Source organism: Trichechus manatus, unplaced genomic scaffold, assembly GCF_000243295.1.
Source record: "Trichechus manatus latirostris isolate Lorelei unplaced genomic scaffold, TriManLat1.0 scaffold00054, whole genome shotgun sequence".
Taxonomy (NCBI): domain Eukaryota; kingdom Metazoa; phylum Chordata; class Mammalia; order Sirenia; family Trichechidae; genus Trichechus; species Trichechus manatus.
Genome location: NW_004443990.1, coordinates 8,199,343 through 8,224,061, shown reverse-complemented (window position 1 = coordinate 8,224,061; position 24,719 = coordinate 8,199,343). Strand labels below are relative to the sequence as shown.

At 35.8% G+C, this 24,719-nt stretch overlaps 1 protein-coding gene across 1 annotated transcript in view; it reads left to right on the top strand.

Annotated features, from left to right (window-relative positions):
* Positions 1–24,719, top strand: part of STXBP4 (syntaxin binding protein 4) — a 197,973-nt gene that overhangs the window by 33,320 nt on the left and 139,934 nt on the right. Inside the window, exons 5-9 of the mRNA XM_004377907.2 lie at positions 8,294–8,400; positions 8,803–9,022; positions 10,032–10,110; positions 16,120–16,211; positions 23,549–23,645. Coding sequence (XP_004377964.1) covers positions 8,294–8,400; positions 8,803–9,022; positions 10,032–10,110; positions 16,120–16,211; positions 23,549–23,645 — 595 coding nt within the window. The remainder of the gene's footprint in view (positions 1–8,293; positions 8,401–8,802; positions 9,023–10,031; positions 10,111–16,119; positions 16,212–23,548; positions 23,646–24,719) is intronic.

Here is a 24,719-nt window from a genome sequence, read left to right as displayed (position 1 = left end):
CCCCCCCCCCACACACACAGGTTTAACACCTGGCAAAGATAAAATGTAGTACTTGTTAAGTATAACCAAAATATCATATATCTTTGAAAAACATATTCAGAGTTCCATCTTTGGACAATATGAACACATTTTTCAAGTTCGAGTAGGGAGAAGAGTCTCCCAGCTCTGAGAGATAGAGGCAGTCTCATGTTGTTGTTTTTGTTAGTTGCTGTCAAGATGATTCCAATTCATGGCAACCCTACGTGTGCAGAGTAGAACTGCTCCATAGGCTTTCAAGGCTATGAACCTTTCAGAAGCAGGTCTCCAGGCTTATCTTCCAACCAGCCTCTGCATGGGTTCAAACCACCAATCTTTCAACCGGTAGTCCAGCACTTAACTATTTGCTCCACCCAGAGACTCCTATAGGTTGAGAACAGATGTACTAGGTACTGAATTAAGGAAAAATAAGAACTCCAAGACCTCTCTCACCCCACCAGCTAGTCCTGTATTAGTCTGGAGTGCTGAAAGTTCAATCTTAGACCTTTTTTTGGCCTAGACACTTCTTTAAACTCATACCCATATATCCCATTGTCTGATCAGTATTTCTACTTGGATCTCTGAAAAGCGTCTCAAACTCAACATGTCTGGGACAGAATTCATGATATTCACACCACACCCTCTTCTGCCCATCTCTTCCCAAATAGAGCCTCCTCCAGAGTTCCCAATCTTGATGAATGACACCTTTTAGCTGCACAAAGTTAGAAAACCTAAGAGTATTCTATTTCCTCTTCTCTAACACCCATATCCAATTCCTTAGCACCTACTACTGGCTTTTTCACTCTCTAAATATCTTGTGAAGCCGTCAATCTTCTTGATCTCTACTGCCATCACCGTAGCCTAAACTACCATCAGTTTTTATCAGACCTCACAGATTTTGTCTGCTCTTATATGCTATGCCCGTTTCCCTACTAGCAATCTTTCTAGTACTTAGTTGCCTACAGTCCTTTGTGAGCAATGACCCTAAGTAATATGGCTTCTGCCTTCTACTTCTCTGGCTCTCCATCTCTGTGCTTCAACCATAGTGGCATTCTTTCAGTTCCTGCAAAGGACCAAGTTCTTCCTCATCTCAGACTGTCTCCTCTGACTAGGAACAGTACCTGCCACAACCTCTCACTACTTCCAGATATCAATTCAAGATTTCTTCCTAAAGGATGTCTTTCCTGATCACCCCTAGCCTAGGCCAGTTGTCTTTCCTATATGTGCTCATAGATGCTGTTCCTTCCCTTCATATCAGTTTGTAATTATACATCAATATCTGTGATGACTTTATTAACTCTGCCTGGACAATTAGACAGTATGCTTCCTAAAGACAAAGATTCTGACTGATCTTATTCACAATAATATCCTTAGTCCCCAGTGTGGTGCCTGACACATAATAATACCTTTTGGAGAAGGAACAAAGGAAGGAAGGCTCCTTTAGTCATTCTGTCACTCTTCTGAAAATTACTAATGTGTCATTTTCCTATTTACTATTACACTGCCGCCATCTGGGCTCCATACCAAGGTACCTCTCCTCCCTGGCCCATTGTGTCAGAAAACATTCTAGGCAACACTTTCAAGTTTTCAAATGTTTTTGTTTATTTGTTTTGCTGCTAATAACATAGGGAAAGTAGACAGGAATCAAAATATTCCCTTCGAACCTGATACCACATTTAATTTAATTGATTCTAAGGTATATATTTTAAAACACATGTAAACTATACACACACGTATATATAAACTGTACATATATGTATGTAATATACTTGATAGATGCATTGTCCTCATTGTTCACAAAGGATTGAAGTAGGACATATTTAACTTTCAGAGGAAATCTATTTTCAGGATATGCTAAGCTTATCACTGGAACTGGGAACAAGGCTTTTGGATAAATAGCAGGACCAGGCCTCTGGATGACAGAGGATAAAGAAAGCAGTCCCACCAATGGGAGTGTCAGGAGTGGTAGCCAAGAGGGTTCACTTTGCAACTTCACTGTCTTTTCTCCTTTGCCGTTTCTATCACAGCTACCTCATTCTCCTCAGGCGTGTTTTCTGGACCTCACTCATTTATTGCAGACTTTTTGTATACCTGGCACTATGCTGGGGGAAACAACCATGAAAAGGTAGTTTTGGTAGTTTTTAACACACATGTTTAAGTGGTCAGGAATACACTGTTATTTCAACATCGTCGTGAATGTCAATGTGCAAGAATTCAGACTCTGAAGTTCAGCCTGTGGAAGTGTTTGGCACGCTGCCTGCTGTGTTGAGAGTTGCTCAGTAACTGCCAAATCGGAATCTAGACTGTTGGAAGAGGCCTCTGCCTGCCCCTGAGGTTAGTATCTTCCCATGTATGTTAGTCCAGCTGGGGCAGAATTCACTGGTTTAGAATGCTAGACTTTTACAGAAATAGCTTTGTTTCCATTTGCAGGTTCTAGCTTTTAAACAGGCTTAGAAATTCACATGATCAGTTAAGATCTTATTCTAGGAGGCAAAGGGGGAAAAAAAAAACAGTACTGTGAATACGTTTATAGAAAGAAAAAATGCATAAACACCATAAGCTACAGTCAGAAGTCATTATTCTTTCTATCTTCTCTGACCGTCCTGCTGAAAAATGTTCCTTCAATACATCAGTGTACTTTAATACAAGATATGTTAAACTGACTACACTAGATCAATGTGATGAATCCTCCAAATCTAGCCTGGGAGGAGAATGTGAGAGGTAGGAGGTCAGCTTAAGCCCTAATGCCAATTCTGCAGCCTTTCCTGTTTTCTGTAGCCTTTCTCTCCACAACCCTGACAACCAACTGTGATTTCTGTAAGATACATGGATACAGGAGCTGCCTCCAAACAGGTTAGCCTATGGAATTAATTCAGTTCTAAATTTCTTGTGGACAAGATTTTGTGCTTCCCCCAGCCCTCTCCTCTCTCTCTCTCTCTCTTTGTCATTGTTTATGAAGATCTAGCTAGTGAGTCATAGAGCTAAAATTCAAATTCGGGTCCATCTGGCTGCCAAACTAAGCTCTTTCCACTTCAGTTCACTGCCTTTGAGAGCATAAGGTGTATATTAGAGAGTACCCCTGCCCGAATGAGAACGGTTCATTTGCCATCTGACTTGTAGTCATCATTATAGAATTTTCTCTTTTCCGAGAAATCTTCAATAAAAGGAAGTAATTGTCAATGCCAAGAATATTTCCATTAAAATAAAATAACCTAACATTTGCTGTTCACTATCCCAATTCTGGGGCCCTGGTGGCGCTATGGTTAAAAGCTCAGCTGCTGACCAAATGGTCAGCAGTTCAAATCCACCAGCCATTTCTTGGAAACCCTATGGGGCGGTTCTACTCTGTCTTACAGGGTCGCTGTGAGTCAGAATCGACTCAACAGCAATGGTTTTAGTTTTTTGATTTTTATCCCAATTGTAAAAGAAACTTTCTTGCCTTGTCAATGTCCTTTAAATACTTTGCTCAACTGAAGCAACACTTTCTTTATTCCCCCTCCCCTGCAAAGTTGTTGCCCGGCTTTGGGATACAAGTCAATAGTAGTGTAGTCATTAAATTTCAGTTAAAATTTACTTTATAAAACCAATTTTAATAAGGAGTTATTTTGAAGACTAAAAACAGTCTGGGGCTGGATTTAACAATGATAGAAATTTATCTATTCTAAAAAGTTAGATTAAAAAATTGTCTGTTTGACCTTACTTCCGATTTCAGTTCTGGAATATAGAACCTGAATATAATGCAGCTAGTTTAGGCACAGTGTTGGGGCAAACTGCATGAGCTTCCTTTTATCTGGGGGGGATGGATGATTTCTTTTTTATAGTATTTGTCACATACAAAAGCATACTGGAACATGTATGTGACTTTATGGAACATAATAAAATTAACACCTGTGAATCATCTTAGATATCATCACTTGACTTAAGAAATAGAAACTTTAAGTACTTGTTTCAGCTTCCTGTGTGCTTTCCCGATCAAAATTCCCACCCTTTCTCTCAGAAATAACGACTTTTGTGAATTTTGTGTTTGTTCTTCCCTTGCTGTTTATTAGCCTCATCTTCTGTTATTACTCTCAGTATTCATTGACTGAATGATGGTCCTCAAAGTAAAATTTAACATGTTAAACTGTAAGCTAATGTACATAAGTGAGTGGGCATAGTTGATTTAAATGCCTATGTAACTAAATGCTGTGATAAAAGTTGGGCCCAGGCAATACAGAACTATGTGTACAAAGTCTAACAAAATCAGCCCTTGCATTTTACTGAACTTGTAGGAAACATTTGCAAGATACATATAATATGGTAGATATTTTCTCCTTATTGTTTAGTCTTTTCTGGCATTACTATTGTGTTTTCCCCCATACAATGATCAAGTGGAAGAAAAAAAAACCTGTAAATGTAACTATCTGACTTTGCTAGTTATATTCAATGATTTATAGTTATATAAAATTCAAATTCACTTTTAAACTTTATATACTTTAAAAATCAAATTGCTTTTTTGGTTAATTTTTTATGATGTTTATATTTCAGAGTATCATAATGTTATTATGCATTTGGACTATATGTTTTTTACACAGTATTTTAGATAATCTGATCCTATAAACCTTATGATAAATGTTTTATATGTGTATAAATAAATATACCTGTATTTTTAAAATAATGATTTTATTGGTATTTGTTAGTAAACTAACTGTAAATCACCATTATTGTGTGTAATGCAGTTTGGATCAAAGACAGGCATCCAAGGGATATGTTTTAGTAGATAACACTATGAAAAAAGATATTCTCTTGAATTTGTGGAAGTTACTTAAATACCATCAGGGTGAAAATCAATCTTTTTAGCCATATAAGTTTCTTCTAGTTATAAAAATAATGCTTTCTGCCTTTGTACTAACGATAAATGGAGAAATATGAAATGTGCAAAGACTTGGAGTTAGAAAACCAAAAGGGAAGAACACACTCAGCATTTCTCAGGCTGAAAGAACTGAAGAAAAAATTCAAGCCTCAAGTTGCAATATTGAAGGATTCTATAGGCAAAATATTGAATGACGCAGGAAGAATCAAAAGAAAATGGAAGGAATACACAGAGTCACTGTACCAGAAAGAATTGATCAACATTCAGCCATTTCAGGAGGTAGCATATGATCAAGAACCAATGGTATTAAAGGAAGAAGCCTAAGCTGCACTGAAGGCATTGGTGAAAAACAAGGCTTCAGGAATTGACAGAATACCAATTGAGAGGTTTCAGCAAATGGATGCAGTACTGGAGGTGCTCACTTGTCTATGCAAAGAAATTTGGAAGACAGCTACTTGGCCAATTAACTGGAAGAGATCCATATTTTTGCCCATCCCCAAGAAAGATGATCCAAGAGACTGCGGAAATTATCAAACAATATCATTAATATCACATGCAAGTAAAATTTTGCCTAAGAGTTTTCAATAACTGTTGCAGCAGTACATTGACAGGGAACTGCCAGAAATGCAGGCCGGATTCAGAAGAGGATGTGGAACAAGGGATATCATTGCTGATGTCAGATGGATCTTGGCTGAAAGCAGAGAATACCAGAAAGATACTTATCTATGTTTTATTGACCATGCAAAGGCATTCGACTGTGTGAATCATAACAAATTACAGATAACACTGTGAAGAGTGGGTATTCCAGAACATTTAATTGTGCTCATGAGGAACCTGTACATAAACCAAGAGGCAGTGGTTTGAACAGAACAAGAGGATACTGCATGGTTTAAAATCAGGAAAGGTGTGTGTCAGGGTTGTATCCTTTCACCATACTTATTCAATCTGTGTGCTGAGCAAATAATCCGAGAAGCTAGACTATGTGAAGAAGAAAGGGGCATCAGGGTTGAAGGAAGACTCATTAACAACCTGCAATATGCAGATGATACAACCTTGCTTGCTGAAAGTGAAGAGGACCTGAAGCACTTGCTTTGCAGTGTGATTACTTTTACTTTTGTGTGGCCTTTCTAGCCATGATCTTGTAACTCCCACCCAGGGGATTGGGTGGGACAGTGTGATAGGGAAATTGTGGCCCACCTAGGGGATTGATCAGTTTTGCCTTAAAAGAGAGCCAATTCCACAGCAGAGAGGAGAATCCTACCACCACCCAGGAAGAACAGCCAGGAGCAGAGAGCTCGTCCTTTGGACCTAGTATCCCTGCACTGAGAAGCTCCTGGAAGCAGGAGACCCAGAGAAAGAGCAAGCAGTAACCCTGAAGATGGTGAGAAGCGGTGGCGAGAGAGAACTGGCATCAGACACCTGGCATCAGGAGATGGCATGGTGGGCTTCCCGGCCCATGGAGAGAGAAAGCTGAGTGCCTTTGGGGAGAGGCCTAGGTCCAGGGAGCAGCGTGCCTGTGAACACAGTTGGGAAGAGGCTGTCCTGATGAAAGAATTGTATCCTGAGTGTTCCTGAGCCTGAATTATAACTGTTACTTCCCTTATGATAAACCCCACAATTGTGAGTATGGTCTTTGGGTTCTTTGTAGCCATTGCAATGAATTATTGAACCCAGCAGAGAAGTAGAGAGTACTGTGTGAGGGATGGCTGGTGTCAGAATTAGTAAAGACGGCCGAGAGAGGAGACTTGTCTGGCTTCTACCTCATGAGAATCAGCCGTGGGTTGTTGATCTTAGTTCTCTTTTCCCCTTGTGAAGTTAGAGGAGGACAGCACCCCCATGCCATTTTTACACTTGCTGATGAAGATCAAATACTACAGCCTTCAGTATGGATTACACTTCAACATAAAGAAAACAAAAATTCTCACAACTGCACCAATAAGCAACATCATGATACACAGAGAAAAGATTGAAGTTGTCTAGGATTTCACTTTACGTGTATTCACAATCATCGCCCGTGGAAGCAGCAGTCAAGAGATGAAGTGATGTATTGCATTGGGAAAACCTGCTGCAAAAGACCTCTTTCAAGTGTTAAAAAGCAAAGGCATCACTTTGAGGACTAAGGTGCACCTGACCCAAGCCGTAGTATTTTCAGTTGCCTCATATGCGTGCAAAAGCTGAACAATGAACAAGGAAGACCGAAGAAGATTTGACGCCTTTGAATTATGGTGTTAGTGAAGAATATTGATTATACCATGGACTGCAAGAAGAAGGAACAAATCTGTCTTGGAAGAAGTTCAGCCAGAATGGACCTTGAAAGCAAGGATGTTGAGACTGCATCTCACATACTTTGGACATGTTATCAGGAGAGACCAGTCCCGGGAGAAGCACACTATGCTTGGTAGAGTTGAGGGTCAGCGAAAGAGAGGAAGACCCTCAATGAGATGGACTGACACAGTGGCTGCAAGCATAGCAACAATTGTGAGGATGTTGTTCTGTTGTACATAGGGTCAGTGTGAGTCAGAGCCAAAGCAATGGCACCTAACAACAACAGCACTTAAATACCATCAGAGTGAAAATCTAGCTCTTTAGCCATATAAATTTTCTTCAAGTTATAGAAATAATGCTTTCTGCCTTTGTACTAATGATAAATAGAGAAGTAGCATAGGAACTGAAAGAGAGTTCATTTCTCTTTTCCAATCTGAATTAAGAGAAAAGACAAATGAAGACTAAGAAACTTGCCTAACAAATATATTAAATCTTGTAACCAATACGCTATGCCTTATTCGGTTAGGCTAGGTGTAGGCAGAGCCAGGATCTAGCAAAGACAATGCCAGACAACTAGTTAGACTTGGTCATTATTAGCAGCCAACTTGGCTTGAGTCATAGGAGGGGTAAAGATCCAGTAAATATGTTTGATCATGAGCTGAATTATGGATAAGGTCAATATAATTCAGATCGTTGACTGAATTCTTTTTTATTATAAATGTGGGATAAATCTTAACAGCTTGGTTACATGAAAGATGCAGGAATGTTCAGAAACTAAAGTGAATGCATCTCTTATTCTGAGATATCCCAGGATTATGTGGCCTGCTTTATCATAGAGTCAGAGCTTTATTGGTGTCATAGTGCCAAGCTTTTGAAACAGATCTCTTTTCCTGATGTCCCGGTCTGTGTCCTTATATGCTCAGGATTCCTTAGTGTGCAAGTTTATTGAAAGATTACATGAATAGTTCAATTTCCCTCACATGTATTATCAAACCAGGCTCTAATCAAAATGTTTTGCTATTGAGGCAATTTGTCTAAGTTTTTTTTTTTTTAAATATTCTTCACTAAATCATTTCTTTGCTTTTAATTGCATTAATTAACGATAATAATATTTAAAAAAAACTCATTCATTTCTTTTTAAAATTTACTGGTTTTTTTTAGGATGGACGTTTGAAGCCAGGAGATCAGCTTGTCTCAATAAACAAGGAATCCATGATTGGTGTATCATTCGAAGAAGCAAAAAGCATAATTACCAGAGCCAAGTTGAAGTAACTATCCTCTCCATAAGATATAATGAGTCCCTTAGCATGTCTTCTTAAAAATAGTGATTTTAAATGCCTTAAGTACTTTAGACTCTGACATATTTTTTTCTGATAATATTGGAAACATTGTCTTAGAATTCAATTATACTATATCTGTAGGAGCCCTGGTATCACAGTGGTTAATTTGCTGAACTGCTAACCAAAAGGTCAGCAGTTTGAAACCACCAAAGGCTCTGTGGGAGAATGATGTGGTAGTCTGCTTCTGTAAAGATTTACAGCCTTGGAAACGCTTTAGGGTCGCTATGAGTTGGAATTGACTTAACGGCAGTGGGTTTTTGTTTTGTTTTTTTTTTGGTGGGGGGGATATATCTATAACGTACCTATAAAATGATTTCTTTTTAATGCCAGATCAGAATCTGCTTGGGAAATAGCATTCATAAGACAAAAATCTGATGGCAGTCACCCAGACAATCCATCACGTACATCCATTTTGCAAGCTTCAGGAGAGTATGGACCTCAGACCTCAACCTTCAGTCTTCTTTCTTCTCCTCCTGAAATACTAATTCCAAAGACCACATCTACTCCCAAAACAAAAGATGCCATTTTACCTTCTTTTAAGACAAGTCAGGTCAGCTTAAATTCGTCTGTTCATTTAGGCAGTTCATAAATCCTCTATATGTTTTTATATTTCTTAAATACACATAGAATTATAATTTCAATAATACAGTGTTAATAAAGCAGTATTTCTTTGAAAGTTTTTTTTTTAATGTTTAATATTTTATACTGTGCTGTCAATAAACACAGTTTTTCAATTCAGTGTCCTACATCCAGAGAATCGTGATCAGTTAGAACATATCAACATGATACAATGGCACCACAAAGATACACTTAGGTATCACTCAAAACTATGTTAGGTGTGTCATGTTTAGTGTCAGACAGCCCCTAATATGGTTCAGATTACTGTCATTTCTGTTTTCTGCTAGACTGAAATCAGGCAATCTCCCTTTTTGTTCCTGAGCTTTTTTACCACACAGTGAGGCTAACCCTACTCATCCAGTCTAGGTGGATATGGTTCCTCACATGCACACCAGAATGTAGTTCACCCTATTAGGATTACACAAAACAGAGAATTTCTAGATCAAAATTCATGTAATTAATTACTAATTTCTACAGTGCCCTAACAAATCAGAGTTATAAAATAGAACATGCATTCATTAAATATGTGTTAGCTGTAAAATAAAATAGGAAACTCAAGTAGGCTTTCTGTCAGTAGAATACAGTTTGTCAAAGGTAAATTTAGTTTCAGGTACATGCTGGTCAGAGACAGAATTTAAGGTTTCCTTTCAGCTCCTGATACTTTGTCGTTTGCAATTGTAAGACCTTTTAAAAGACACGGTGCATGGCTTTATATTTTGTTGTTTGGATATGGCAGAGCTGAAAGCAATTTTTACCTTTAATTCACAATTGCTTTGTTTGAAGATGACTATACCAAGTTTTAGAGGTTTCACATTTTTTTTTTTTTTTTTAATATTGCTTTAATCTCTTTAACCATCCTTTTTATGTTAACATGAGCATCTAGTCTGGTCTTTGACCTACTTTCAAAAATGACATTTCATGTTCCTCATTTTCTTTCATAGATAAAAACTGGATACAAGAAAACAGAACAGACTCCAATTACTTCCTCAGACGACAGCCCTACGGATATGTCTAATACAGGTAAAGGTACATTTAATTCCTGTTTCCCGTTATTTTTTCAATTACTCTCTCTCAGTGAGGAGTACATAATGTGACTTAATAGACTTGAAAGAAGGGTACATTATTTCTTTTTGCCTTCAATGAATAAAGGAGCAAAATGAATGTAGTGTCCAGTGGTCCCCGTTAGAGTATGACTTTTATTGGAAATTTCCATCATCATCACGGAAATTTCCGTGAACAAAGAGTTGAAATTTTAAAAGATGCATTACCATAACAGTGTATATCAGGCAGTATTAATTAATGAACTGTTGAAACCAAATAATGAAAACTCTTCTATAAATCAAGATCATAGTGCCTTGTCTTTTGAGTGAAATATTGGTGAAACATATTAAACATACATTTCAGAGAACACATTTTAGAGAGGCACGTATTTTAAGATAAATATACTTTGTTTTTTGAAGAGATAACATAGATGTAAATTACGAAGTAAGTCCATCTTGGGAATTCAGTATTATTGGATCTTAATTATCATGAAATGATTTACTGACATTTTAAAACAATAAAGAATTAATCACATAAGCTACCGGTAAAAAGAGGATTTTTATCAGGCTCTAAAGTGCTCCTTGGCTGAAATACCAAGAAACTCCCCCACCGGTAGAAGGGAGGAGTGTGTTGTCACAGTATAGGGAGAGCAACTAGGGTCACATAACAATGTGTGTATAAATTTTTGTATGAGAAACTAACTTGAACTGTAAACTTTCACTTAAAGCACAATAAAAATAAAAATTAAAAAAAGCCCCCCTGAAATTATCTCTAAAACTTAAACACAACAAGAACTATACTTATATATAAGAAAAGCTAATTGTATATATTCAAATTATAATGCAAATTGTCACCTATGTATTTCAATTTTTAATAGCATTATCTAGATCAGAATTGCAAAGTAAAGAAGAGCTGGCTTATTTAAGTTTCTACCAAATTTAAAAGAAATTTGTGATAGATTCTATAGTAGTTTCCTCTGATTGGGACAGTATTTACCAGTAGGTTAGTACCAATCTTTTGCGATAAATTATATGTGCCTTTTTACTTGGTAGGATGTATTGACTCCTAGAAACTTTACTAGTATTATTTTCCTTATGTAATTAAGTTCCAGTCTCTTTATGTAGTGTTTTTATTTTAAACTAGGAGCTGAGAAGACAACAATATATTAAAGAGGCAAATGGTGGTGAGGAGATGTGGGTACAATGATCAGAACTGCTAGGTGGCATAAGCCAAGGTCTTTTGTCTCGACTATATCATAAAATATTAATATGTGTTTAATTTGTAAAGTAACTGAATTATGCTATACCTCTTAGTCATCTATTCAATAAGCATTTATTGAGTATTTCATATGTTTAAACAACAGTACAGTAAGAATTATGAAGGAATTAGGTTTCCTATGAGATACTTGACAGTATATTGTGAAACAAAAGATTGGGTTAAAAAATCCTTCATTATTCAGATTAGAAAACATTTAACTGTGTGTGTGTATATATGTTTGTGTTTGTGTGTGTATGTTTATTTTATAGAGTAAGTACTATATGCAGTGCTCTGTGTAAAACTGTATCAGGGTGTGAATGGTTTTAGAACTCTTAAGGAACATAATGTCTTATAGATGAATAACACATTACACAAATAACGAATGTAAAGATATGAACAAAGTAGGCTAAGGAGAGAAGTAGGAAGTGGTCCAGGTGTGGTGCAGAGAAGGCACAGTGGTTCACCACTAGGCTCTGAATGCAAACTTGGAGGCTGAAATCTCTGCTCCCGGTTTATTAGCTGTGTAACCTTGAGGTGGTTGCCTCCTGGGGTTGTTGTGAGTATTAAATGAGATCATGCATGTCTGACACTTAGCATTGTAATTAGTACGTAGTATGTGCTCAGTAAATTTTGCTGTGAGTATTACTGAACCTGCAGACTAGAGTGCAGCTCACATAATATTCCAACTTACGTGTTTAGAGAAGAAGTGAAAACTTTCAACCTTTGATTCAATCCTCTGTCCTCCTCTCCACCGTAAAACTAGTACATACTAAGAGTATTTGTCTCAGTATGCAGAAATTAGTTAAGAAAAATTCCTTGGTAAAAATCAAACATCATCCAAATCTTGAATGAAGTGGTAAACATCAAACGATAAAGTGAAGGTAAGAAATCATTCCAAGTGAAGGAAGAACCATGAGCAAAAGAAAATAGCTAAGGACCCTCGTAGCGCAATCGTTAGCCCTCATCTGCTAACGAAACAGTTGGCAGTTCAAATCCAGCTAGCAGCTCTGCAGGAGGAAGACTGGCAATTTGCTCCTGTAAAGATTACAGCCTAGAAAATCCTATGAGACAGTTCTACTCTGTCATATGAGGTCGCTATGAGTCGACGGCACCTAACAACAACAATAACAAAGGACCCTAGAAGACAAGTTTGATTAGAGCAAAGGGATCCTACAATGAAATCATGAATAAACTGTGATAAATTCACACCAGTGACTATAAGGAACGATGCTGGACTTTTTACAGAAAAATAATTTAATGAGAAAATATTCAAGTTAGTAAGCTGTATATAAAGTAAATAAAAAATACAATTAAAAGGGAAAGTTTTTCTAGGGTAGAAATAGCATCAACTCAGTCCCATTTTCTCACTTTCACATAAATATACTAAGCAGATATTTCTGGAAAGAAAAAAAAGCAAAGTCAACTCTAAATTAACTCTAGGTAACATATACATTGTGGTTTGTCTGTTATAAGTACTTAACTATAGATTATTCCCAAGTTAGCTCATTAATTATCACTTCTAGACTCCTTCAACCAATTGGTTTTTATTCAAAAAGTATGAAGTTTTATGTTAACCTAAAAAAAAACTTAATAAGGTAAACCCATCGCTGTTCCCATCCCCAAATCTTCCCAAAATGTGAAACTGCTTAGAATTTTTTTAAATCTGTATAGTACTTGAATATGTTTTTAAAAACTATCCTATTGTATAAAATTCTTATTTCCAAATCCAGAGTCATTTACTATTGCCATAAGTTGAATAAGGCATGAGTTTGTGAATGAGCTCAAAGTATGCTAAAGACATTCTGAAGGAAATCAATAAAGAAATAATTGCATGAAGAAATACTATCAATAATTTAAACCAAGCCTTAATGCCCTGCACAAAGTCTTTGAAAATGAAACAAAGTAGTGATGGGGAAAAATATCCATTGAGGGTTCATGGTATTAATCAAATGGTATTTTTCTCACCCTTATAAAATTATTCCCTTTCGTCTGCTCTTAAAAAGAGAAGAAACAGAAGATCCATAGTAATAATAAGCCATACTTTGAAAATTCTCACTCCCAGATAAGAGCAAATAAAGAGCTTGAGCCTGGGATAGAGAGATGTCATTGACAAATAAGGAAGACTGTGTATTGAGGGCCCTTTCGGGTCAAGCTACCGTGAATTGCCAAAGCATGCTGGATTTATGTACAGTCCTTCTTAAGGTTTTGTCTCAAAGGCAAAGATGTAGAGGAGAGTTGGCTGGAAGAAAACAAGATTTTGTTAAGCAGTGATTGCATATTGTTAAGTGGGGAGTTAGTAAAATTGTGCATAAAATTTCCTATATAAATACAGTTAGTTGTCAATACTAACAATACTCTATAGTTTTCAAAGTAGTTTTCTATTGATTTTACCTTTACAGCTCCTGCGAGGTGTTCTGTTTTATTCTTTCTACTTTGCAGATGGGAAAACTGATGATGAAAGAAAGCTGTTGACACATTTAAGAACATTAGCTTCAGAGTCACAAGAGATTAAAATCCTTCGTAGCTGTGTGACATTGGGCTAGTTTCTTTACCCCTTTGGGCCTTGGTCTCTTCATCTTTGCAGTGGGAATATGTCTTAGTTTGCTAGGGCTGCCATAACAAATAACCACAAAGTGGGTAACTTTAAAGAACAGAAATTTATTTTCCCACAGTTCTGGAAGCTAGAAGTCTGAATTCAAGCTTCTGCAGCTCCAAGTGTTTCTTGGAGTTCCTTGGCTTGTAGAGGGTTTATCTCATGCTATCTTCCCCCTGTGTGTGACTCTGTTTCCATGTCTGTCCTTCACTTTTGTAAGATGCCATGTAAACATCCCTAATCAGAGGAGATTAAGATTAGAACTCACTCTCTTCTGGTATGATTTCCTTAATTTAACCAATAACATCTGCAAAGAAAAACCCTATTTCTCCAAGCAAGATCACATTCACCTGTGCAGGAATTAGACCTTCAGTGTATCTTTTTGGGGAACACAATTCAGTCCTTAATAGAATAAAAACACCTATGTTATTGTTATTATGAAGATTTAAAAGCTAATTTATGTAAAGTCCTTAGTACACTGCCTAATACTGAAGTAAAAATAAATAAGAGCTGATCTTCTGTTATTTCCAGTGTAACAAATGACAAATTTTTATGCTTAGATACAAAAAAAACATAAGTGAGAATGCGTGCCTCAGCACGTGTGTGTATGCTGTGTGTGTACTCCTCTCCTTTCATCTTTCTCCCATTTGCTCTCATCCCCTTCCCTACCGGTCCACACTCTTACACTTGATTTGAGTAATTCATGCCCTGGAGAAGTCCTGGTCTGAGACCATAACCAGGTCAGCTTGGGTCCACCTAGTGTTAGTGTGTCTTAATTACAGGTCAGGCACCAAAATGGAAGTCATTGTCAAGTACTAGCCTCACAAGAACAAACCTTAAAAATGAAAAATAAAGTTTGACTTACCTAATGTTTCGACTAGCAAACTACACCACTCCATGCTGGTCTCTTATGGCACACTTCAGGTGTGGCAGAGAATCTTTCTTAAGAGAAAAAAAATACATACAGTATTTTTCATCGTATGACCAACAGTTAGATATCACATTAACAAAGGAGACTTTGTTGCTTTTATCAGAATTGTGAAACTTCTGTTATACTAAAAACCAGTCTTTCTGATACCAACTCAAGGTTTGATTCCATTTGAAACCAAAAGTCAGGAACCAGTTTTGTTTTTTTTTTAATGATCTTGACACCTATAAACTATATTCAGGATTTTACATAGAATGTTAAAGATGTGTTAAAGGTTTAGAAGAAGAAGACCATTTATTTTCATATGAGCCTCTTATGTTCTTAAGAAAGAGAATGCAAATTATTTTGTACTTAGAGACAGATGCTCTGAGAAATTTAAAAAAATTAAAACACTGCATAAAGATGTGACATTTTAGAAAAGTTTTTTCTCTTCCTCTTGTTTCTATGTAGAACTAGTAAAATAGCATTTTAAAGTTTATTTAGAATAGTGACAATTTAGATAGTAAGGATTGATATGAATTACAGGGATTTGATTTATAACCTTTGGTGTATTAAAAAGAATAATTTTTCTCATTCATTCAACAGGGGCAAAGGCTCATCTAAATAATCAGGGTATATTGAGAAAGTTTTAGAGAATGGATGAGAGATGTGTGAACCTCAACTCTTGAGAGTCCATTTATGATACTGGAAATACAATCCTTCTATAAAATAAGAAGTAGAATTTTTAATTAAAAAAATTCTGAATCTATATCATACTTTATGTACAAACTTGAACTGATTTGCATTTATGGATTTTTCCAGGGTACTTCCAAAATTCATATAATAAAATTACTTTTGCCAGTTAAATATTTATTATAATCTTTTTAAAATTTTCATAAGATTTTACTTTATTTGAAAGAGACTTTATCTTACAGTTAGTAAGGCATTGGGATGATGGTGGGGTATATGTTTGTCTTTTAAGTTAATATTTCCCTGAGATTTAGCTATGCATAATTGGCCATTCTTTTTATATCTCTCAGGACTCAAGTGAAGTTGGTTTTTATGGTACATTTTAGATTCAAAGAGAAATAATAATGAAAACAAAAGTGAAATCTGCCAGCTGTTTAGCCAGAATTATTTTTGAACAACAGGAGCCCAGAGCACATCCTGTCAAATGAAAAGTTCTATTCCAGTTAAATTTCCAATTAAGGTGCACCTTGTTGTCTCTTAGATATTGCCCCTGCCTGGACGGATAATTACGGACAAGGAAAGAAGATTTCCCTAAATCCCTCTGTTTGCCTTAAGGCAGAGAAACTGGAAATGGTAAATACTTTAAATTTCTACTTTTCTCCCGTAAAACAACAGCAAGAAAGCATTCTCAGTCTTTGAGAGAATGAAGTACTGGAGTCTTGATGAGTTACTGATTTACAATTAAATGAATGGTAGTTCGGATTTAGATTATTCAGTTCATCTTTGAGTTAGACAGTTCATGTTGGTCTGCTAGTTCTAAACTGATATAAAACCTTTTGTAATTAAATTGACATTTAAATTAATGAGTTTCTTCCTCTTTGTGAATGAGACAAATATAATGTTATATAATCCAGAATTAAAAAAAAAACATGGAATAAATTATGACAAAATGTATTAGGTTCCACATATAATAGAATAAATGCAATGAAGTAATATTTAATTTTTCTAATTGTGACAAAATTAAAGAGAAACTAAATCCTAAAGAACAAAATATTCTGATACTCACTAAATATAAAGAAGATGGTACCGTAAGCAGTGTACTAAGGCACCAAAAAATAGTCCTGGGAGGAGTAAAACATTAAAAGCTTCTGTATGTTAAAACAACTTAAGATGATTAAAAAAGTAAAAATCAAAGATAGAAAAGTATCATAAAACCGTTTCTACCAGACTGCCAGAGAGCTGACAGGAAGAATGTGCTATGTCATTTTTTAATGTAAAACGGATATTGTGCTGGAGGTCCGCACCCTTCCCTTCGCATCAGTTCTGTCTAACGGCAAGGTTTGCAATCAACTGATATCAGCATTTTCAAAAATAGAGTGATTGAGGTTGGGAAATGTGTATATTACATATCCAAAAATGAATAACTGTTGTTTTTTAATTATATTGATTTAACATACATTTCTGAACATCCAAGATGTAATAACTAACCATTCTTCTGGAAAAAGAGAAAATTATCTGGCTAGTGGCTTTACCTAGCCGCCTTTGTTCTTTTACTCCTTTTAAATTTTTCTAGGACATAATGTTATTTTTAATTCTGATTAATTTGCTTTGAGATATGAAAATCATCTCAATTTTCATTCTGAGAAACATGAGTTGCTTGACATTTAATCAGAATTCCAATCTTTCATCCTCCTTTTATCCTAAGCAAATGGATTATCCTGTGGAAAAATAAAATGGCAGTTTTATAGCACAGGAAACCACATACTGTAAACTCAGTTTCTCTGCTCTTATTCAAGATACAGTGATCTTTTAGTAGATCATTCTTGGTTTTCAGAGTGGGAGACTATATTTCACTGAAGGTTTTTCCTAAAATTTAAATTAGCTTCTATCTTCTAAATACTTGTATTTTCTAAGCTACTGTTCTTTTTTATAGTTATATATTAATATAATGAGTCTCACGTTAATTTAAAACAGGTTCATCTATTTTAATCGTTATTTTATAGACAGATTCAGTTTCATGATCCATTAAATTTTTAATATATTTCCTATTTGGTAATAGAAAAGGCCAATGTGATCAAGTATTTAAAACAAAGTAAAATTATATCTTTATTTTCTGTATCATACACAGCATCTAGAAAATTGGTCTTATAACCAGGTTTTGTAAGAAAAAGATGTTGACTAATTATGTGGTTATTATTAAATAATTAGCCTACTGAGTACAATTTTTAAGGAGGGCAGAGAAGTTAGAATTTGATTAAGGAAATTACCTGTCAAGAGAATGTCTCTCTCTCTCTCTCTCACACACACACACATACACACACATACACACACACACACACATTGGCATTGTCTTCATGAAATCCTCTATGTTTTACTGGTCAAAATAGAGAATTTTTTATCCAGATATACCGGAAAGCGATTTGTTAACACTGAAATAGTTCTTTCTTAATTTCTTGTCTGAAAAAATGCACTTACCATTGCTTCTTCCAATGAATACCCTGCAATGGGTTAATATACAGATATTAAAAAATAATTTCACCATAGTTATTTGTAGTTATCTATTTTTTCAAAGTATTTTTGCAAGTACTGTGTTTCATTTGATCCGAACGTTAAACTTATAAGTACTAAAAAAAATCCATTGCCATCAAATCGATTCCAACTCATAGCGACCCTGTAGGACAGAGAAGAACTGCTGCATAGGGTTTCCAAGGAGCAGCTGGTGGATTCACACTGACCACCTTTTGGTTAGCAGCCATAGCTCTCAACCACTGCACCACCAGGGCTCCAAACTTATAAGTAGGCATGGTAAATATTGCAAATAGGAATACAATTTATTAGTTGGCTTAAAGTCAAAGAATTATTGCACCTCTGCACTATCTGTATATTTATACCTGAGAAAGATGCTTTGGGATACAGCTACCATTTCACTGATCTTTACTTTACCTCTGCCATTTCTGTAACTTGTGAAGAAAACTTGTAGTGAGCAGCAGCATACTCAGTGTCTGAGTACAGTTAATAAAATGTTCTTTATATTCTGTTGGGAAGTGTGTGACTAATGTTGTAAAGACATTTTTTAATTCATCATTCAAACATCAAGAGAAGTCAGGAACACTTATTTGTCCAGTTAGTAAGCTTGCATTTTTGTTTAAGGTTAAAAGATGACCTTAGTCATTCAAGAAAGTATTGGAACCAACTTTTTCATCAAAAATAAATTACTTCCAATTTAAATTTATGAGCTTGCCCTGACGAATATGATACGCTGTATTCATCAGAGTAAATTTTACTCTCAACAACAATTTCACCTATTACTAAGTTTAGCTTTCGTTCAGTTTACACTATAGTTGATTGCATTGTACAATTTTATTATTAGTTAATATAATAAGAACCACTGTGATAGGTGCTTTATTTGCATTACTATTATAAAATTACTTTTATTTCTTTACATGAAAAATATCAATCATACAAAAGAATATATATACTGTGCATACACAGTATAAAGAATGATGATAAAACAAACACATGTACCCAGCATTAGAATCAGAACCTTTGACACTCAGTGTGTTTCTCGATCATATATACCTCTCCCTCTCCACAAGAGGTAATTTAATTTTTGGAAAAAAAAAGTACATATTATATTCATATGCACATATGTAAATATTATACACACACACACACACACACACTTTTTGTAGAGAAAATATGGAAAATTATACACCAAACTGTTAATAGTGTTTATCTCTGGAGCAGTTGTTCTCAAGGTGGGAGGGGAAGGTTACTACTGGCATCTGGTACGTAGAGGCCTGGGATGCTGCTAAACATTGTCCCCTGCAGTGCACAGGAGAGCTCCCCACAATAAAGAATTGTCTGGCCCAAAATGTCAGTAATCCTGAGGTTGAAAAACCTGCTGTAGAGTAGGGTAGATTATAAGGGATTCTCAATTTATAAATTGCCGTATTGCTTGAATATTTTTTCAATAAAATTATATGTATTTATACATAAACATATTTATATGTGGTAGAAATAGGTATACCAAGTAAATATTAATTAATAAAAAGTTTATGTAGCTATATTGTTTTCATGCAAATAGATTTTTAGGAAAAAGCGTTATTGTTGTTAGGTGCTGTTGAGTCAGTTCCGACTCATAGCAACTCTACATACAACAGAACAAAACATTGCCCGACCTTCACCATCCTCACAATCATTGCTATGTTTGCGTCCATTGCTGCAGCCACTGTGTCAGTTCATCTCGTCAAGGGTCTTCCTCTTTTTCAGTGACCCTCTACCTTACCAAGCATGATGTCCTTCTCCAGGTACTGGTCCCTCCTGATAACATGTCCAAAGTACATGAGCTGAAGTCTCACCATTCTCCCTTCCGAGGAGCGTTCTGGCTGTACTTCTAAGACACACTTGTTTGTTCTTCTAGCCACCCATGGTGTGTGCAATATTCTTCACCAATACCATAAATCAAATGCAGTCTTCAGTCTTTCTTATTCACTGCCCAGCTTTCACATGCTTGTGAGGCAATTGAAAATATCGTGGATCTGGTCAGCTGCACCTTAGTCCTCAAAGTGACATCTTTGCTTTTCAACACTTTAAAGAAGTCTTTTGCAGCAGATTTTACCCAATGAAATATGTCATTTGATTTCTTAGGAAAAAGTATTGCTTTAGGAGCCCTGGTGGTACAGTGGTTAAGAGCTTGGCTGCTAACCTAAAGGTCGGCAGTTGAAATCCACCAGCCGCTCCTTGGAAACCCAATGGGGCAGTTCTGCTCTGTCCATTACTTTAGGAAAAATCATTGTTAGAGATAAAAAGATTTATTATAATGATAAAAATGAATAATTTACCCAGGAAATATAAAAATCTTGAATCAGTATATACCTAACAGCATAGCCTCAAAATATTTAAAGTAAAAAATTGACAGAATTTCACAGAGGAATTTATAAATCCACTATTGTAATAGGAGTTGTTTTTTTTAACACACCGTTCTTTTAAATTGAGAAACCAAGGAAATAAAAAATTAGTAAGGATGTAGACTCTACACCTTGCAGTTAAAGAATTTACATTCTTCTCAATCACGCGTAGAGTATTTGTGATAATTGACCATGCCCTAGGTCACAAGGGTCCTTGATGGTGCAGTGGCTAAGCGTTTGGCTGCTAACCAAAGGGTCAATGGTTGGAATCCACCAGCCACTCTTTGGAAACCCTATGGGGCGGTTCTCCTCTGTCCTATAGGGTCGCTGTGAGTCGGAAACAACTCAACAGCAATGGGTTTAGGTCACAAAGAAAGTCTCCACAGTTATCAAAGAAATGGTCATCTTCTCTTGCCAGAATGTCAGATTCCAAATTAGGAATCAATAACTGAAAGATATTTCTTAATACTCTTATGAAAATTTTAAAACATATTTCTAAATAATTCATGAGTTGAAAACATAGATAATAAACAAGTAAAAGATGCTCAATCTCACCTATAATTAAGGGAGTTAAAAAGGGGCATACTATTTTGTATCAACCATATTGATAAAAATTAAAGCATGAAAACACCAGATGCTGTTAAGAATGTAAGAAGTAGGAATGCTTATATACTACTAACGTGCGTAGATTGGTATAACCATTTTGGAGAACAATTTTAATATCTAATAAAGTTGACAATATGTATCACAATATACTGTAGAAAAATTGTCACACATGTGTACAAGGAGACATTTATAATGTTTTGTAATAAAAACAGGTTGTAATAATTATAAAAGCCCATCAATCGGAATGGATAATAAATTATATTCATACAATGAAATACTATTTAAAGTTAAAATATCTGAACTAGTTTTACAGATACCAATATTGAAAAATTGTGAAATCATAACATTGAAGTAAAAATAAAAATATTTTGTAGTGTTATCCTTTTATACTATTTATGTAAAAAATCTAATGTGCAAAACAAGAGTACATATTATTTAGATATACATGCTTATATAGTAATAGCATTAAGTCGTGAACAGGAAGAATACACCAACCTTAGGATAGTGGTTACTGTTGAGGACCCATAAGGAAAGTGTTCAAACAAGTCTGCAATGTTTTATTTCTTTAAAAATACATATAAATTTCAAGCAAATATCAATGAGTATTTGATGACAGCAGATACATGGGTGTCTTTTGTGTTATTCTCTGTACTTTTTTTAGGGGAGTATATTTGGAACATTTTTATAACTGAAGGGAAAAAACACACAAAGTTAATAATTATGACTCAAGGTTATGTAAGGCAAATACTTATGACTGGGTAGATAGAGTAGACAGATGATGTTAAACTAAGCTTAAGAATCACTTTTGAAGGAGTCTTTCCTGATAATCTCCCTTGCTACTCTCTCCTTCTCTCACTGTCTCCAGTCATATTATCCATCTGTACGTTAACCATTTTGTTTTTGCCATAGAATACCCCATACAGACTTCTATTATGTCATGTATTATACTTTATTACATTTATTTACATATTATTCTCACCCTGGAGACCATAAGCTCTTTGAGGGTAAGGACTAACTATATCTTGTTTGATTTTCTCTTGGGGATAATTTAGTGCCTGACAAATAATAAGCACTACATAAATATATGGTAAATGATTAAACAGATTCCAAAAAAGGAAGAAATTTATAAGGGGACAATTGCCAATAGTAAAGATTACCTACCTTTAAACTTCGCCTACAGTGATTGATACTATATATTTTCTTGTCAGAATTCAGTAACGGCATCCAGTCAGACCCTACGCATTAGTTAAGATTAGTTGTTGCTATGTATAACTGGAGAACCCAAAATAACAGTGATTTCCATTAGAAATTTATTTCTCTCACGGCTAAAAGAAGCCTGAAGAAAGGTAACCAGGGCTGGCATGGAGGTTCTGTAGTGTCAGGGTCCCATGCTCCAACTATCTTGCTTCTCCACCATCCTCACTGAGGTATCTCATTAACCAAGATGACTGCTCAAATTCCAGCAATCTTTTGTTATTACTATTAAGCCAAACAAAGAAGAGCCCACCTCTGCTTTTGCAAGGAGACTTCCTGGAAGTACTCTACTGCAGTTCTCCATGTATCTCATGGTCCAGTGCATAGTCACATTGCTTCTTCAAGCTATGAAAGGGGCTGAGAAATGTTTTTTTTAGCTGAACGGCAATATGCCTAGCTAAAAAAAAAAGAAAAGAAAAAGAAGAAGAATATGGACATTGGAACACAGCTAGCAATTTCTGCCATTTTTAATCAACTGTGAGTGCTAAAAGGAGAAAGTAGATTTCCTATAAGAAAGACCCTGAGAAAAAAAGAGAGATGGGTGCCAGAGCCCTGGTGGCACGCTGGTTAAGCGCTTGCTGCTAGTCAAAAGATGAGTAATTTGAGTCCACCAGCTGCTCCTTGGAAACCCTATGGGGCAGTTCTACTCTGTCCTATAGAGTCGCTATGAGTTGGAATCAACTCAATGGCAGCGGGTTTTGTTTTGGTTTGGTATCTTTGACAAGCCAAAAATTTGAATATTTTCTGTTTAACCCAATTCCTACCAACTTCAGTTTTGGTCTCAATGACAAGAAATTAACAAAATTTGTTTCATGTTTTAGAGTGTTACGTACAGAGATTAATGTTAAATTTCATTTAATAGTATTCCCTTTCTATTTTTCTTCCGCCAAATTATATATGTTAAACTTAAGAAAGATTTTGATTTTTTTGTTCTTGTGCTATGCTTATAAGTTTGGCATAAGCCGAAGTGCTGGCCTTGAAAAAAGTTGTGGTGTTGGTGGAATCAGGAAGCTAGTATTTTATAGGCAAGTAATCCATAAATAGCAAACTTCCCTTGGGCATCTAATTCTTCATTCTGGTCACTGCTCCTGCTATTGATTTTTTTTTTTTTTCCACTGTGTTATAAAATAAAGTTGTAATGTAAAATTTTATTCTTTGGAGATTTGAAAAATCGCTTCACATGAGTCCTCTTCCTTCTAGGCTCTAAATTATCTTGGTATTCAGCCCACGGAGGAACAGCACCAAGCTTTGAGACAGCAAGTGCAAGTAGATTCAAGGGGAACAGTGTCTTTTGGAGGTAATATTAGATTCATCATGTTGAATAGTCTCAGAAATTTGGTTGAAGAGTTATTGGGACCCATTTTTATTAAGATTGTCCATTCTTTAAGAGCTTTAAGAGAAAGAGAAAAATAAGACCACATCTATTCAAGTAATCAGTACTCTAAAAACTCAGCTAGAATTATTGGCCTGGCTGAGTCAGCACAAAGAACTGTATTAGAACTTTCAGCTCTAAAATATCATCATTCTATCATATTCTTTTACATTTATGTATAACCCATTGCCATCCACTCAGCTCGATGGCAACAGGTTTGGTATTTTTTACGGGTATATCATAAACATTGCTTTAGTAATAACAAAAGAAACAGAACAAAAGATGTCGTTGTTGTTGTTAGGTGCCATCGAGTCGGTTCCAACTCATAGTGACCTTGTGTATATCAGAACGAAACACTGACCATTCCTGCACCATCCTTACAGTCGTTGCTATGTTTGAGCCCATTGTTGCAGCCACTGTGTTAATCTACTGTGTCAATCTCACTACTGTGAGATTAATTCTAATTCTTTATTCAGGTAATATGATACAATATTTTATGATACTATATGGTTATTCATAAGGTTTTCACTGGCAAATTTTTTCAGAAGTAGACTGCCAGATCCTTCTCCTAGTCTGTCTTAGTCTGGAAGCTCCACTGAAACCTGTCCACAATGGCTGACCCTGCTGGTATTTGAAATACTGGTGGCATAGCTTCCAGCATCACAGCAACATGCAGGCCACCACAGTACAACAAACTGACAGATGTATGGGAAACTGACAAACGTGAAGGAAGAAGTCCAAGCTGCACTGAAGGCATTGGTGAAAAACAAAGCTCCAGGAATTGACGGAATACAATCGAGATGTTTCAACAAATGGATGCAACACTGGAGGTGCTCGCTCATCTATGCCAAGAAGTTTGGAAGATAGCTAGCTACCTGGCCAACCAACTGGAAGAAATCCATATTTGTTCCCATTCCAAAGAAAGGTGATCCAACAGAATGCAGAAATTATCGAATAATAACATTAATATCACACACAAGTAAAATGTTGCTGAAGATC